Source organism: Pseudonaja textilis, unplaced genomic scaffold (assembly GCF_049901715.1).
Source record: "Pseudonaja textilis isolate UNSWEBS1 unplaced genomic scaffold, rPseTex1.2 PTEXCTG159, whole genome shotgun sequence".
NCBI lineage: Eukaryota > Metazoa > Chordata > Lepidosauria > Squamata > Elapidae > Pseudonaja > Pseudonaja textilis.
Window position 1 is genome coordinate 1 of NW_028262478.1, and position 15860 is coordinate 15860.

At 64.2% G+C, this 15860-nt stretch overlaps 4 protein-coding genes across 4 annotated transcripts; 3 read left to right on the top strand and 1 right to left on the bottom strand.

Annotated features, from left to right (window-relative positions):
- Positions 1 to 683: 683 nt before the first annotated feature.
- LOC148123863 (serine protease 55-like) lies at positions 684 to 1593 on the top strand (the record flags this gene model as incomplete). Its single annotated transcript, XM_087918617.1, has 1 exon — positions 684 to 1593. A coding segment is annotated over one exon (348 nt), but the record flags the coding sequence as incomplete, so codon positions are not given.
- Positions 1594 to 2278: 685 nt separating this feature from the next.
- On the top strand, positions 2279 to 10050 carry ZMYND15 (zinc finger MYND-type containing 15). Its single transcript, XM_087918618.1, is given in 19 exon segments — positions 2279 to 2755; positions 4320 to 4542; positions 4637 to 4755; positions 4758 to 4791; positions 5581 to 5639; positions 5642 to 5709; positions 5711 to 5741; positions 5831 to 5989; positions 6682 to 6733; positions 6735 to 6766; positions 6866 to 6908; positions 6910 to 6958; positions 6960 to 6981; positions 7224 to 7312; positions 8770 to 8871; positions 9068 to 9197; positions 9313 to 9371; positions 9472 to 9632; positions 9829 to 10050. Coding segments are annotated over 19 exon segments (1986 nt in total). The 5' UTR covers positions 2279 to 2382; the 3' UTR covers positions 10010 to 10050.
- A 1619-nt stretch (positions 10051 to 11669) lies between these two features.
- TM4SF5 (transmembrane 4 L six family member 5) lies at positions 11670 to 13735 on the top strand. The gene is given in 6 exon segments (XM_087918621.1): positions 11670 to 11976; positions 11979 to 12007; positions 12493 to 12573; positions 12928 to 13067; positions 13238 to 13430; positions 13542 to 13735. Coding segments are annotated over 6 exon segments (600 nt in total). The 5' UTR covers positions 11670 to 11834; the 3' UTR covers positions 13557 to 13735.
- On the bottom strand, positions 13697 to 15523 carry VMO1 (vitelline membrane outer layer 1 homolog). The gene is made up of 4 exons (XM_026725895.2): positions 15315 to 15523; positions 14827 to 14948; positions 14263 to 14585; positions 13697 to 13821 (listed from the first exon to the last, which is right to left on the bottom strand). Exons 1-3 carry the CDS (start codon positions 15492 to 15494, stop codon positions 14282 to 14284), a joined length of 606 nt encoding a protein of 201 aa, XP_026581680.2. The 5' UTR covers positions 15495 to 15523; the 3' UTR covers positions 13697 to 13821; positions 14263 to 14281.
- Positions 15524 to 15860: the final 337 nt, after the last annotated feature.

Sequence of the window (15860 nt, forward strand, 5' to 3'; positions counted from 1 at the left end):
CCAAACATCTATGTATCTCTTCCCTTTAACAAAAAAATCTCCCCTGTAATCGCTTTTGAAGTATGACGCCTTCTCCTAAAATAAAGCTTAAAATAATACATAATTTCCATTCTGATTCTGGTTAGTACATTCTACATATTAAATCTTAAAATAAAAGAATAGTAAACTTAGAGTATAATTAAATATATAATTTCTATTCTAATTCTAATTCTAATAAGGACATTGTTTTACGATAGAAAAAATAAAATACTAAAGTTATAATAACATTAAAACACTAACAAATTGAACTTTTAACTAAGCATTAATCATTTAACACAGTCTCCTAATATTTAATCAAATATCCACATCCATCATTATTAAACATTAATATTTCATTAAATATTCCAATAAACTGTTTCAAAGGCAAATACTACAATACTATCTTATGCACTCTTGCAGAATCTTCTTTAATTATAAACTATCATCCTTCATCTCTAAAAAAAAAAACAAACTTTTTTTTTAAATCTTGTCCTAACCCGTGGCTTTTTTTTTCTTTTTCTCTCCCTTTCTTCTCCAATCTGGTCTTTATGCGTGTCTGTGTGTGTCTGTGTGTGTGTGACATTCCTCCTCCCCCTCCCTCCTCCCCTCCCCGTTACACCCCGGACCCCTCCCCGACTCCCTTCTCCTCCTTCTCGCCCCTGCAGGGGGACAGCGGGGGCCCCCTGATGTGCCTCCCCCCCAGCCACAGCGGGCACGGCACGCCCCGCCGCTGGTACCAAGTGGGCATCGTCAGCTGGGGCCGCAGCTGCGCCGCCCCCCGCAGCCCCGGCGTCTACACCCAAGTCGCCAACTTCCACTCCTGGCTGGAGCAGACCTCGGCCCACGACGGGCGGCCTTTCCGGGTACCCCAAATCCCGGCCAGCCTCCCCCTCCAGCCCCCGAAGACGGACGATCTCTGGGCTGATGTGGAGAGCGGCGCGGGGCCCGGGGCCCCCTTAGCCGCCGGGCTGGGCTCGGCCACCCTGGCGGTGGCGCTGTCGGCCCTGGGCTGACGCAAAGGATGAATAAAATATTCTTGGAGGAGCCCAACGTCTCTGTTCGTGTGGGAAAACGGGGTACAGGGAGGGGTTGAGAGAGAGCGGAAGGACCAACAGCCGGAAGGGTCCTTGGGATCTCTGCTGGACCAAGGGGAGAACAGCCAGCCCAGGTGGGGAGGAGAGGAGGTGGCAGAAGAGACCCACTCTGGCTCACCTGGGCCCGCTTACCTGCGAGGGCCCGACAGTCCCGTGTGTGTGTGTGGTGGGAGCGTCTTCAAGATTGCCTCTCCCCCGCCCCGGGGGTCTCCGCCCTCAAAAAGGGGGCCCCTCCCATCTTCACAAGTAGGGGGGGCAGGCAGAACAACAGGGAGGGGGAGGGGACAGGGCGAGGTCCTCACCCTCCCTAGTCCGGAGGGAACCCCAGCTGAGCCCCCTCCAATCCTTCCTCCCCCCCCGAAAAAGGTGGGACAGGAAGTTTAGATGCAGGTGAGTGAGGCGGAGGGAAGGAGGTCCTAGGGAGGAGGGACGACTGGATGGCCTCCAGGGGCCCCTTCCCACTTGAGGATGCCGTAACCGAGGAGAGGACAGTCCTATGTGGGGAGGGGAGGTAGGGAAGAGAGTCTGCCTGGGGAAAGAAAGAAGGGGAGGTCAAGGGAGGGGCTAACCCCCTGAACTGACCAGGCTGTAAAGGGGTTTGTCCTTTCAGGTGTGCCCACTTAGCGTCGGTTTGGCTCCTCCGGCCGGGTTTCCTGCCTGGAAATCTCTCGTGGGCCCCGCCCTTTGCCTCTGGGGGCCCCCTCCAAGACCCCAGAGCAGCCTCCGGAACCGAGATGAGCGAAGGGGGGAGGAAGAAATGGCTGGTGGGCCGGAGGAGGCAGGTGTGTTCCGGAACCCCTGATGTCGCGCCGCAACCCGGGAAACCCCTGTCTGTTTACCTTCGACTGGAGAGGTGGCCGTACTCGCTTCAGGTAGACCGGAGGCAGGCTGGGCCGGGGGTGGGGGGGGCCCAGGCAGGGGCAAAAAGGGGGGGGAGAACCGTCTGGGGTCCTCCGGGGCGAACGGGCTGAAGCCGGCTGCCCCTCCCGGCGGCCAAAGTCACCCCCCTAACTCATCCCCTCTCCAGATAAGGGGGAGGCCTAGGCCCCACCGGGACGGCGGCGGTCCCCTTCCCCAGAGCTGGCTGATCCAGGGCCCCTCGGGGCAGCTTTGGGGGGGAAGGGGGAGGCCACTCAACATTGGGGGGGGGCCCTCCCTCCTTCCCCCCTCCTTCCCTCCTTCCCTCCCTCCTTCCCTCCCTTCCTTCCTTCCTTCCTTCCTTCCTTCCTTCCTTCCTTCCTTCCTTCCTTCCTTCCTTCCTTCCGCAGGCATGGAGTTTGTGACCGGCTACCGGGCCGAGATCCTGGACTTTGCCGAGCTTCTCTTTGGCTGGTACCAGCGCTTCCTCCTGGACGCCGTCTGCCGGCGGGGCAGCGAGCGGCGCAAGCGGCAGGAGAGCTCCATCCGCCGCCTCCCGCCCGACCCGGCTCTCTGGATCCTCCACCTCTTGCCCAACCGCAAGCTGGCTTTCTCGGTAGCCGATCCCGGGCAGCAACTGGGCGGGCGCTTCTACAGCGAGGAGGCGCTGGCCCTGAGGGACCTGGAGCGCTTCATCACCTTCGTGGGGGCCGGGCGGGAGGAGGAGGAGGAGGAGGAGGAGGAAGAAGAGGAGGAGGAGGAAGAGGCTGCCGCCACGGAGACCGGTAGGCGCCCAGGGAGGACTCAGGGCTGAGGCTCAGGGTTGGACCTTTGACCTTCACTTAGCCGCCCCTGGGGACTTGTAAGATGGGAGAAGCCCCCTCCCCTCAGGGGACATCTTGGCCTGCCTTGGCCTGCCCTCCCCCTCTTCCCCTCCCACTCCCCACCCCAACCCATGGCTGCCTATCCTCCCCGCTAACCCATCCGCCCGGCTGCCTATCCTCCCCGCTAACCCATCCGCCCGGCTGCCTATCCTCCCGCTAACCCATCCGCCACGGCTGCCTATCCTCCCGGTAACCCATCCGCCACGGCTGCCTATCCTCCCCGCTAACCCATCCGCCACCGCTGCCTATCCTCCCCACTAACCCATCCCCCACGGCTGCCTATCCTCCCCACTAACCCATCCCCACGGCTGCCTATCCTCCTCACTAACCCATCCCCCACCGCTGCCTATCCTCCCCACTAACCCATCCTCCACGGCTGCCTATCCTCCCCACTCAACCCATCCTCCACGGCTGCCTATCCTCCCCACTAACCCATCCGCCACGGCTGCCTATCCTCCCCATCTATCACATCTCCCACGCTGCCTATCCTCCTCACTAATCCATCCCCCACCGCTGCCTATCCTCCCCACTAACCCATCCTCCACGGCTGCCTATCCTCCCCACTAACCATCCGCCACGGCTGCCTATCCTCCCCACTATCACATCTCCCACGGCTGCCTATCCTCCTCACTAATCCATCCCCCACCGCTGCCTATCCTCCCCCACTAACCCATCCTCCACGGCTGCCTATCCTCCCCACTAACCATCCGCCACGCGCCTATCCTCCCCACTATCACATCTCCCACGGCTGCCTATCCTCCTCACTAATCCATCCCCCACCGCTGCCTATCCTCCCCACTATCCCATCCGCCACGGCGCCTATCCTCCCCACTAACCCATCGCCACGGCTGCCTATCCTCCTCACTAACGCATCCGCCATGGCTGCCTATCCTCCCCACTATCCCATCCGCCACGGCTGCCTATCCTCCTCACTTAACGCATCCGCCATGGCTGCCTATCCTCCCCACTATCCCATCCGCCACGGCTGGCTATCCTCCTCACTAACCCATCCGCCACGGCTGCCTATCCTCCCACTAACCCATCTCCCACGGCTGCCTATCCTCCTCACTAATCCATCCATCCTCCGGTTCTGCCAGGGAGGGGCTTCGTGGCTTCGTTGGATGTCTTGGCCCCTCTTATCTTGGGGGGGGGGAGGGGAGGGCTGTGGGGGGGCAAGATCCTGAGTCCTGCCCTGAGCCCCAAACTGCCCCCATGTCTGCCCCGCCCTCTCCCAAGGAGGTTGGACGCTCCCCATCCCAAACCACAGCTGCCTATCCTCCTCACTAACCCATCCATCCTCCGGTTCTGCCAGGGAGGGGCTTCGCCGGATCATTGGATGTCTTGGCCCCCTCTTATCTTGGGGAGGGGAGGGGAAGGCCGTGGGGGAGGGGGGGCCAAGATCCCGAGTCCTCCCCTGATCCCCAAACTGACCCCCTCCCTCCCCCTCCCGCTTCGTGCTCCCCAGGGCCGCCGCTCTGGCGCGTGGAGCACCTCCTGCTGGTGACGGACGAATACGGCACCATTCTGGGCTTCGACTTCCTGTTGGGCGGCTTCCTGGAGACAACTGGGCCTGAACCTCTGGAGTCCCGGGCCCTCGCCCTCCTCTGCTACACCATGTTCTGCCCGCTGGGCTCGGGGGAGCCCCGCCGGCCCAAGCTGCTGACAGTGGGGGACCCGGCTTTGCACAAGTGAGCGGGCGGAGCGGGGAGGCTTGGCGGGGAGGGCTCCTCCTCTTCCTCCCCGTCTCTGACTCCTTTCCCCCCCCTCCCCACTCCCCCCTAGGTCGCTGGAGCCCCTGCTTGCTCGCCTGGGGGTTCGCATGAGCAAGGGCCCGATGCGCGGCTGGGGCCCCAGGGCCACTTTCTCCTTCCCCACCACAAGGGTGAGGGCCTGTCACGTGTGCAGCGGCACAGTTTTGAGGGCCAGATCACAGCCTGGTGAGTGGAATCGCGCACGCGCACGCACACAAACACACACACACATATGCACCCTCTGGTCGCAACCTATGGCCTGAGTTTTTTTTTGGGGGGGGTCCCCTTTCCAGACCCCCAAGGTTTGGGGATACCGGAGGCAGGGTTGGCCTTCAAACAGTAGAACAACCGGTTCAGTGGGTGTGGCTTAGTTGGTGGGCGTGGCTTAGTTGGGCGTGGCTTAGGGGGTCATGGGACCGGTGGATATGTTTTTGGGGGGTGTGTGATGGGTCGGGCGCGCCAACTCAACCTCCCTCCCATCGAGGCACGCATTCTCCTCGCCTGGCTTCTCGTGAGCGTGGGGATGCTTGCAACCGTCGTAAGGGTGAAAAAGGGTCATAAGTCCCTTTTCTCCGTGCCGTTGTAACTCGGAATGGTGACTCCACACAAGCCAAGGACCAGCAAAGGAGGAAGAAAAAAAAAACTCCGGAAAAGTTCCTGAGACAGGAAGTTTAATCCTGCCAAAAATGTAATAAGGGTTAACGGAGAGGCAGTTTCTGTCAGCAACCCCAGAAAGTTTCCTTCCTGCCTTCCTGACAGGATTAGCCCTGTAAATTTCCTTCTAACAACCAGTTCTCCCAACTGCTTCGAAGGTTAACAACCGGTTCTAGCGAATCGGTGTAAACCGTAGAATCCCACCCCAGGTCTGACGCGGGACCCCCTTCCGAGCCCTCCCAGTCCGCTGGGCCAGCCTGCGCCCCTCCCCCGCCCGCCCATCCCTCCCCCTCCCTCGTCTCAACTCTTTCTTCCCCGCAGCCAGTACTGCCGCGCCGTCTTCTATTGCTCGGAGAAATGTCGGAAGCTGGACTGGAGCCGTAGCCCGAGGATATCGGGCACCAGTTTTGGTGCCAGCGCATGGCCGGGTACATGAGCCACACCCGAGACGCTCGCCAACCTCCCCTTCACCTTCGCGGCCGGTAGGAACCCCCTCCCGCTCCGAATCCCAGAAAGGGGGACCGCGGGGAGGGGGTTCCGCTCGGTTTGCCAACCTGCCTTCCCTCCTCAGAGGTGACCAGCGACACCTTCAACAAGGAGGGCTTCCTGCTGACGCGGGGGCTGACCCGTGGCTACTGGCTGGCCGAGAGCATGCTGGTGAGGGCCCCCGACTACGGTTTGGGGCTCCAGAAGGCCTCCGCCAAGACCCCCGTGCCCTTCCTCCAGAGCGGTGAGTGGAGCTTGCGGAGAGGGCGGGAAAAAACAAGAAAATGGGCCCAGAACGCGACGGGAATTCGGCAACTTTATCGCTTCGTGCCCTGTGCCCGTCGCGCAGGAATCTTCTGGGACTCCGGCCAGGAGAAAGAAACGGGAGCCTCCCGCCTCGCCGTGTCGGCGTTTCCCTTCCAGACTAATAGCCCGCTTGACTCCCCTCCCCGCCAGGTCTCACCCCTCTCCCCGCCAGGCCCTCCCTTCACAAGCCGCGCTTTACGGCGCTGCCCGCGGCTGCCGTCCGTCCATCCACGTCCCGGCTGGGCGGAGCGGACGCCTCAGTCAGGTGGAGCTGCCCACCGGACCCGCGCTCTCCCTCCGGCCTTTAAGCCGGAGTGGGTGGGGGTGGCCGGTCTCTTGGGCTACGGTCTCACCTGGCCTCTCGGGGGTGGGGCAGCGGGACTCTCCTGTGGCTGAGGGATTCTGGGAGTTGAAGTCCCCCCGGTGTCCTAAAAGTCGCCCTGGTTGGAAGGAGGGAACGAAGCGGGTGGAGGCGGGGTAAATAAGGAGTAAGGGTCCCCGTCCGGCCCACCAAGAGCGGCCAAAATCTCGCCCCTCCCCCAGGAACCCCTCTCCCCATGGGAGGGGGCGAGGCAGGGGGGGGTCTCCTCCCCTGGCCCAATTGGGTCTGGGGCTTTCTCTCCCCTGCAGGGAACCCCTTCGAGGCGCTCAGGCCGGAAGGAGGGACGGCGCTCCCGCCGGCGCCCCGAGCCGCCGATGCCCCGGACATTCTTCGGTGAGGGGGAGGGAAGGAGGGAGGGAGGGAGGACGGCCCCCTTTCCCTGGCTCTGCTTCCCCATACCCTCCCCTCGACCGCTCTCCCCTCCCCCTCCAGCCTCCTGGAAAGACTACTACCAGTGGCGGGGGCTGCCTCTGGGGCCCCCTGGCCGTCTTGCTGACGTACCCCCTGACCACCTACTACATCATTCACTCAACTGGCCCCCCAGCACTGTGAGTGGGGGGCGTCCCAAAACCCGGGGACCCCCTTCAGGAGCCTCGGGGGGGGGAGACCCTCGGAAAGGGGAGGGAATCCCACGGGCGGAAGATCCCGGCTGAAGGGAGGCAGCCTCGCAGCGCCCCGCTTCCCCCGCCCCTTTGAGGGTGTGGGGGAGGGGTAGGGGGTCCCTCCTCCGAGGCTTTGGAGGGAGGGCCCCTGATTCCCTCCCCACCCTCTTTTTCCCCGTCTTCTCCAGTCCCAGAACTGAACATTTTGAACAAACAGTCCCTGAAGATCCACCTGGTGGAGGCTGGGAAGGCCTTTGGCGTCCTGATGGTCTTCTGGGTAGGGCACTGGGGGCTCGCAGCCGGGGAGAGATGGGAGCTGGAGTCCGGGACCAGGCGGGGGGAGGGGAGGGGAGGCTCAGGAGGGGGCTCCTCCATTGGACTCGTCTGCCTCTCGCCCCTCCCAAGGGACGCTGGGGGAGGGGAGGGGAGGGAGGGGAGGGGGGAGGAGGGCGGCTGGGGTGACCCGGCTTAAAAAGGGGGGGCCCCCACCTGACAGCCTGTTGCAATCTTCCTTCCTTCCTCCTTTCTTCTCTCCCTCCCTCTTTCCTTCCTGCCTCCATTTTTCTTCCTCTTTCCCTCTTCCTCCCTTCCTTCCCTCCTCCTTCCTCCCTCCCTCCCTTCCTCCTTCCTTCCTTCCTTCTCTCCCTCCATCCCTCCCTCCTCTCCCCTTCCTTCCTTCCCTCCCTCCCTTCCTTCCTCCTTCCTTCCTTCCTTCTTTCCCTCCCTCCTTGCTTCCCTCCCTCCCTTCCTCCTTCCTTCCTTCTCTCTCCCTCCTTCCCTCCCTTCCTTCCTTCCTTCCTTTCTTCCTTCCTTCCTGCCTTCCTTTCTCCCTCCCTCCCTCCTTCCTTCCTTCTTCCTTCCTTCCTTCCTCCCTCCCTTCCTCCCTCTTCCCTCCTTCCTTCCTTCCCTCCCTCCCTCCCTTCCTTCCTCCCTCCCTCCCTCCTTCCTTCCTTCCCTCTCCTTCCTTCTTTCCTCCCTCCTTCCTTCCTTCTCTCCCCTTTCCTTCCTTCTTTCCCTCCCTCCTTCCTTCCTTCCTCCCTTCCTTCCTTCTTTCCCTCCCTCCCCTCCCTCCCTCCCCCTTCTTCCTTCTTTCTCTCCTCCCTCCTTCCCTCCCTTCCTTCCTTCCTTCCTTTCTTCCTTCCTTCCTGCCTTCCTTTCTCCCTCCTCCCTCCCTCCTTCCTTCTTCCTTCCTTCCTTCCTCCCTCCTTCCTCCCTCTTTCCTCCTCTTCTTCCCTCTCCCTCTCCCCTTCTTCCTTCCTCCCTCCCTCCCTCCTTCCTTCCTTGCCTTCCTTCCTTCTTTCCCTCCCTCCTTCCTTCCTTCCTCCCTTCTTTCCTTCCTTCTTTCCCTCCCTCCTTCCTTCCTTCCTCCCTTCCTTCCTTCTCCCTCCCTCCTTGCTCCCTCCTCCTTCCTCTTTCCTTCTTTCTCTCCTCCCTCCTCCCTCCCCTCCCTCCCTTCCTGCCTTCCTTCCTCCCTCCCTCCTTCCCTCCCTCTCCCCCTCCTTCCTTCCTTCCTTCCTTCCTTCCTCCCTCCTTCCTTCCCTCTCTCCCTTCCGTCCTACCTTCCTTCCCTCTCCCTCCTTCCTTCTCTCCCTCCCTCCTTCCTTCCTTCCTCCCTCTTTCCTCCCTCCCTCCCTTCCTCCTTCCTTGCTTCCTTCCCTCCCTTCCTCTCCTCCTTCTCTCCCTCCTTTCCTTCCCTCCTTCCTCCCCTTCCCTCCCTCCCTCCCCCCCTGGCAGGAGCTGTCTGTCCTGCTCCCTCACGTTTCCCTGGAGCTACTCCTGGTGGGGGACACGCTGCCCCCCGAGTTGGACGGCCAGCAGTTCCTTCTGCAGAGAGACGTGAGTCGCACTCCCTTTCGGCCGATCCCTGCGGGGAGGAGGGGGCGGGAGGGGGCGCTTTTCATCCTCTCCCCCGAGAAAGGGGCCCCTCCGGCACACGGCAGATCCGGGACAGGCCCATCAGGCTGGGGATGATGGCCGTCCTCCCTCCCCACGGGGTGATCACCTCCTCCTCCTCCTCCCCCCCTCTTTTTAGGAGGAGCAGGGGGTCTCCGTCCTGCCCGGCTTGGCCCCCAGGGCCAAAGGAGGCCGCCGGGAGCTCCAGCTGGGCTTCAGCGCCCGTCCCTATCACCTCCTGCAGGCTCCCAAACCGGACCTGGTGATAGGTGAGGGGACTCTGGGGGGAGGGGAGGGTACAAGGGATCGGCTGAGGGTGGGGAGGGGTCCCGACTCCCCGCCTGAGGCATCCCCTCCCCCTCACTGTGCCCCTCTCCTGCCCAGGGTTCAACTCCGGCTTCGCCCTGAAGGAGACCTGGCGGAGCGCTCTGCCGCGGTTGCAGGTGAGCGGGGAGGGGGTCCCATCCCAGCGGGGGGCGGGGGGGCTGCTGCCTTGGGCCTTCCCCTCCCCCTTGACGCCGCTTCTTTCGCCCCCCGCCGCAGTCCCTCCGCGTGCCAGCCTACTTCACCGAATGCAGCGCCTACAGCTGTGCCGTGGACGAGGCCGCGGTCTCCATGGCTACGGGGGGCAGTGCCAGCCCCGCCCAGATCAACCCGTTCCGGTCACCCTTCCGACAACCCGGGATTGACAACGCCATGCCCTGGTGGGTCGGAGTCAGGCCTCGGCCCGCTCCTCGGCGGCTGGCAGCTGCGAAAATGGCCACTCCGCCATCTCCTCCTTCTCCTCCTCCTCCCTTGGGGCCTTGTGTGGGCGGAGTCCTCCTGGCCCCCCCCGTGGCCCCTGTCCATCTCTCCCCCCACCCCCAGGTCTGACATGACACCCCCCTTTTCCCCGGGCAGGTACTGCAACGCCTTCATTTTCCACCTCATCTACAAGGCCTCGGCCAACAACCACCGGCAGAGCTCAGGGCCGCCTCCTCAGCCGCTCTTGGCCAGCGGCAACCCGGAGCCACCCGAGCCAGCCAGGAGCCGGCGCAAGGACAAGAGGCAGATCCGTGCGGCAGGGCGCCGGCGCAAGTGACGGGGCGGGGGAGGGGGTGCGCAGGAAATAAAAAGCACTGATGGACACGCCGAGAGTCTCTGCTGGTTCACCCCGGGGGGGGTTGGACTAGATAGCCTCTGAGGATTCCAGGCTCTCTTCAGCCCCGCATGTGCCAGGCCCTTCGGCCTCTGAGAATGCCCACCCTCTGCCCACAGGGGCACAGAATAGCCAGGACTGCCCAGGGCTGGGGGGGGCAGCATCGACGCCCCTCCCCTTTGCTGACCCTGCCCCCTCCCCCTCCTCTGCTGGCCCCTCCCCACCTCTCTCTCCCAGGAGTCCCCAGTGCCCCCAGAATCAGGGCCAGAGTGCCAAGGCAAGCTAGCCCCCTTATGTGGGAACCGAGAGGCCCCCTTCCTGCCTGGAGCTGGGCCCTCCTCTGGGGACCCCCTCCCTGCCATCCCCAGGAGGGGGTCTCACTTCCCTCCCCAATATTGGCAGGGATGGTCCCTGGACTGCCTTGCGGGGGGTGGAAAACAGGGGTGGTATTCCCCCGGTTTGCCCCTATTCGCTACAACCAGTTGTTAACCTTCTAAACAGTTTGGAGAACCGGTTATTAGAGGAATTTACAGGGCTAATCCTGTCAGGAAGGCAGGAAGGAAACATTCTGGTGTTGCTTACAGAAGCTGCCTCTCCGTTCACCCTTATTACATCCTCGTCAGGACAAAACTTCCTGTGTCCGGAGCTTCTCCGGCGTTTTTTTTTTTTTCCTCCTCCTTTGCTGGTCCTTGGCTTGGGTGGAGCGGACCCTTCCAAGTTACAACGGCGCTAAAAAAAAGCAACTTACGACCCTTTTTCACCCTTACGACAGTTGCAGCAATCCCCACACTCACGCGAATCCAGGCGAGGAGGACGCGCGCCTCGATGGGAGGGGATGTTGAGCTGGCCACGCCCGGGCCCATCACGTGACCCCCCAAACCACGTCCACCGGTCCCATGACCCCAAAGCCACGCCCACCCCTAAGCCACGCCCCAGAACCGGTTGTTCAACCATTTGAACGCCACCCCTGCGGCCGGAAAGGGTCGGGCGGAATGGATGGTCTTCCCCTGGTGGGTCCCTGAGTCCTGGCGGCTCAATCTTGATGGGAAGACGCATGGAATGGGTGGCCCCCCTTGATCGGAGTCCCCCAGGAAAGGAAGAGCCATTCGCGGGCATCAGGCGCCTCCCCACGCCCGCCCCGAAAGGGACGCCCCTCCCTCCCCGTGTGAAACAAGGCCCTCCCACCGTCTCCGAACGGCCGCGCAGAACCGCCAGCTCAAGAAGAGGGGCCAGGCTTCTCCTCCCCTCCCCCTCCTTGGACCCCCACCCCCTACACACACCCACAGCCACGGCCCTGGAGGTGCAGCAACGCTGCCCGCACCCGGCCCCCAAAACCGTGGGGCGGGGGCGGAGTCAGCCTCAGGGGATCTTGGGAAACCGAGAGGGTCTCGGGGCATCGGAGGGGCCTGTGGTCAGCACCAGGGGCCAGAGATGGGCGGAGAGGGGCCCCGGGTCAACGGGAGAGCCAGACCGATGGATCCCCCTCCCTCCCGCTCCAAGCAGGGCTCCACGTTCTCCAGAGCTGCTCCCCTTGGAGTTTCTGGCACCGCACCCCGGACTGCACCCTCTGCCCTCTGCCCCGTGCGTGGGAAGGGATGCCCTCTGGACCTCAGGCCCCTCCCAGCGCTCTGGGGCCACCTGGCCTGGAAGAGGAAGAGGAAGAAGCGCCGGGGCTCCGGTGGGTGGAGTGCCAGACCGAGAGAGAGACCAAGAGAGACCGAAAGAGGGAGGGGAACCCTAGAGACCTGCGCCGACCACCTCGCTCACCATGTGCACCGGCAAGTGCTCCCGCCTGGTGGGCCTCGTCCTGGTGGCCGCGGCCCTGGCTTGCATCACCGCCAACATCCTCCTCTTCTTCCCCAACGGCGAGGGGCGCTGGACGCCGGATCACATCACCATCCAGGCCTGGCTCATGGGGGTGTCATCGGCGGAGGGCTGATGGTGAGGGCCCCGGTGGGGGAGTCCCAGGGGCAGGATGGGGACCACCAAAAAGTGGCTCGCTTCCTGGAGCTCGGAAAACCGAGAGCGGGAGCGAAACGCTCCGGGTTGACGGTCTCCGGTGGGGCAACACCTCCGCAGGAGGATCACTTCTTGGATGGCCAGGGCAGGGGAGGGGGCGGTCTTGCCAGGGGGAGGGAGGGAGAGACCCCTTCCTCAGCGGCCTCCAGCCGTGACTCTGGGCCCCCCGCCCCCCTCAACAAGAAGGCCTGCGTGGGGCCGGCCGGTTTCGGCAAAGCTCAACTTCTCCTCCTGGACTTTGAGCCGGGCGCTGCCCTCGGTGCCAGCTGGTGACACTCGCGGGACGAACGGGGAGGGGGGAAAGAGGGGGGGTGTTTCTGGGCTCCCAGACTTCTGCCTTCCCCAAGGGGTGGGGGGCGTCCTGGGCAGAGGGGCAGCTCCGAGCTGGGTCACTTTCTCCTCCCCAGGTCCTCTGCAGCGGCTGCTCCACCGTGCGGGCCGGCGGGAAGGGCTGCTGCGGCTACGGATGCTGTGGGAACCGCTGCCGGGTAGGTGGGAGGCGGGAGGGGGATCCCTGGGACGCTTGAGCCAAAAGGTGGACAGACCCCTCCCCCCCTTGCCCCCTCCGGCGGGGTCTGCCGAAGCCAGGTGGGCTACACCGGGGTAGGAGTTTGCGTCGTCCTCCTCCACCTGTTGGCACCACCTCCTCGAGCTCACCTGGCCGGCGGGGTTGCCCTTCTGTATTGGGGGGCGGCGGCGAGTTCAAAACCCTCCACGGTTCACTCAAGACACCCCTCAGCCATCCCAAGGCAGCCAGGCGAGCCGGCTAAACCGACAGCCAGGTGCCCCTCCCTCACCCTCCTCTTCATCTTCTTCGCTCCCTCCCCCACCCGCCGCCGCAGATGCTGCGCTCAGTCCTCTGCTCCGTCTGGGGGGGTCTTGGCGCCTTCTACTGCCTGGTGGTCTCCTCCACCGCCCTGGCCGACGGACCCTGGTGCGAAACCAAGCCGGGGAAGTGGGAATCCCCCTTCAAGGGTCTCAGGTGAGCCGGACAGCCCTCCCTCTCCTGGCTGTGGCGGGCGAGGCCGCGGTGGGCCGGGAGCGAGCGGGGGGCCATGCGGGGAATGGGGAGGGGGGGGTTTTGGGGTGCCTCCCCTTCGGGAGCTGAGCTCTCCCCGCCTCTCCCCCCCCCTCCCCTCCCCTCCCCAACAGCGACAGCTATCTCCAGAACGAGACGCTGTGGGAGCTGTGCGCGAACCCGCCGTCCATCGTCCTCTGGCATATCGTGTTGTTTTCCATCCTGCTGGGGCTGAGCCTGCTGGAGATGGTGCTGTGCGCCATCCAGGTGATCAACGGCCTCTTGGGCACCGCCTGCGGCGACTGCCGGAAGGACAGCGACCGCGCCGTAAGTGGGGGGGGGGGCAGAGGGAGGGCGGGGGGTAGGCGGACGCGAGACTCTCAACCTTCTTGGCCCCCCCCCGTGACTGACCGTCACTCTCCTTTCGGCTCCCTGCAGGGGGAAGGCCTGTGAGACCGACGGACCGACGGACCGACCGGACCGGCCGGAGCTCCTCCACCGACACGTCCGCTCCTCCGCCCAACGGCCCCCTCCCCAAAACGTCTTGGCCGGCGGAGGTGCAATCTGGAAGGTTTATTGGAAGACAAATACACACAACCCCGCACACCCCCAAATAAACCGGAGCCTCCCTCCGCTTCGAAGCTTCTTGGCAGGAGACTGAACGGGGGGGGGGGAGAGGCAGAGAGGGGGGGTTCCTGGGGTAGCCAACCGGTGGGACCTGCGGAGAAAAGGAGCCGAGGATGAAAAAGGCGGCTCATTCGCTCTACCTGGCCGACAGTTGCGAGGGGACAAGGGGAGCCTCTTTCGGGTGGGGGAGGCCAGCCTGCGTCTCAGCTGGGGGCATCTGGCCTGGGGAGGGTGGGGCTCTGGAGGGGGAGGGCTCCCCAAGAGGTGACTCCCACACTTACTCCCAGGGAAGGGGAGGGCTGGGGGCCGTGAGGGCGGAGAGGGTGGAACCAGAAAGCGGCAACACGGGATATGGATGGCATCTGCGGCGCCCTGTCCGCTTCCTGCAGGACACCCCCCCGCCCCGCCCCGTGAGACGTTATAGCCCCCGGAGGGGAGGTTCCCGTCACAAAGCGGGGGCCCCCGGTCCTGGTCCTCTCCCCTCCCCCAAGGGATCGGGTGTCGGTGCCCGCGGGTGCCAGGGTGGACTCACTCACCGCCGGGGCCTCCGCTCACTGGGCGCAGCAAAGGAAGCGGACGTCGTTGAGGGCCGAGTCGTCCTGGAGGGCCCCCCGGAGGGGCTCCTGCTTGGTCTGGAGGCCACACAGGCCCTTGAGGCAGGAGGGGCTCCAGGCTCCGTACTCTCCCCACGCCAGGCCTGGCCCTTCCAGGACGGCCCCGCCGGAGCAGGCGAAGCGGAGGTTGGTGGCGCCCATGTAGTCCCGGAGGCCGCGCCGGAGAGGCTCCGCCCGTAGGGAGAAGCCGGTCAGGTAGCTGCCGGAGGGGCACCAGAGGGGCTCGGTCCACCGGCCCCACCTGAGGAAAGGTAGAGACCAGGACGCTCAGGTGTGGCACTCCTCAGCACCTGGCAGCCCCCCTTGAGGGCCCGTCCTGGGCATCGCGGGCCCTTCCTCCGGCCGCTGGGCATCCGCATGCCCTGAGCCGATGCCAGGGCCCAAACAGAGCTGGCAGGAGGGCGGTGGGTGGAGTGGGAAGGCGGGGGTGGGGTGAGGGGCTGCCCCGGGGGTGGGATGGGGGGCAGGATGGGCAGACTCACACGTTACTCTGGGACTCCACCGTTTGGGCCTCTGTCTTCCCGCCCGGTCGGGCCGGCGTGCAATGCAGGCGGATGCCGTTCAGGGCCGTGTCGTCTTTCGTCCGCCCTTGGTAGGGCTCCACCTGGGGGAGGCAGAAAGAGGGAGGGAAGGAGGGAAGGAAGGAAAGAGGGAGGGGACGCTCAGGCCACCGGCAGGGACGGGAGGCCGAGGGCCACGGGGAGCCGGAGAGGGGGTGTCGTAAGGGCAGGAAGACGCTACTCGAGTCGAGGTCGGCTAAGCTGAAGGGCATTCAGGCACCACGCTGGGCAGGTGCCTCCGGGGTGTCCCCCTGTCCCTCCCCCTCCCCCTCCCCTGGCCGATCTACCTTCCCCGCAGGTGCCTCCGGCGAATCCCCCTCCCCCTCCCCTGCCCGATCTGCCTCCCCTTCAGGGGGACCCCTGGCAGCCCCGCCACGCAGGGCCGAGGCAGAAGAGGGCCGCCCGCTTACCTTGAGGCTGAACCCCGTGGCGAGGGTCCCTCGGGGGCAGCTCTCCTGCCAGGCCCAGGCACCCCAGGGACCCCCGTTGGACACCCCAATGAGAGGCCGGCTTTCCCCGCCGCCGCCCGTTCCCGCCAGGGCCGCGCCCAAGAGCCACAGCCCCAACGCCACCATGGTCACCGGCGCCATCTGACCTGGGGAGTCGGAGGGGCCCCCTTTGCCCTCTGCTTTTATAGCCTCTTGCGCCGACCCCGGAGGTGGGGGGGAGGACGGGGAGGGTCCGGATCGAATACCTTACCAGATCCCACCCCCCACCGCCCCGATTGACGGGTTCAACCGGTTGGGATTAGGGCAGAGAACATCCTTTCCCAGGATTCGGACAAAAGACCAGGTTGACAGGTGATCCTTCTGGACCCACCTTACCTGGCTCAGCTCACCTGGCCGGCCTGCAAAGGGGCAGCCAAGAGGCCGGGGACTCCGGGGGAGGGGGAGGGAAAGTCCCAGGTGAGCCAAACCAGCCCCGAGCCGAGGAGCGGAAGGAGCTCTCGTCCCAAG

Excerpts from the sequence above, each read along its gene's own strand:
- VMO1 (XM_026725895.2), bottom strand. The coding sequence starts at position 15,494 with ATGGCGCCGGTGACCATGGTGGCGTTGGGGCTGTGGCTCTTGGGCGCG. Across the intron at positions 14,949-15,314 it reads CCACGGGGTTCAGCCTCAAG|GTGGAGCCCTACCAAGGGCG; the intron begins GTAAGCGGGCGG and ends TGCCTCCCCCAG. Across the intron at positions 14,586-14,826 it reads GTGGAGTCCCAGAGTAACGT|GTGGGGCCGGTGGACCGAGC; the intron begins GTGAGTCTGCCC and ends ACCTTTCCTCAG.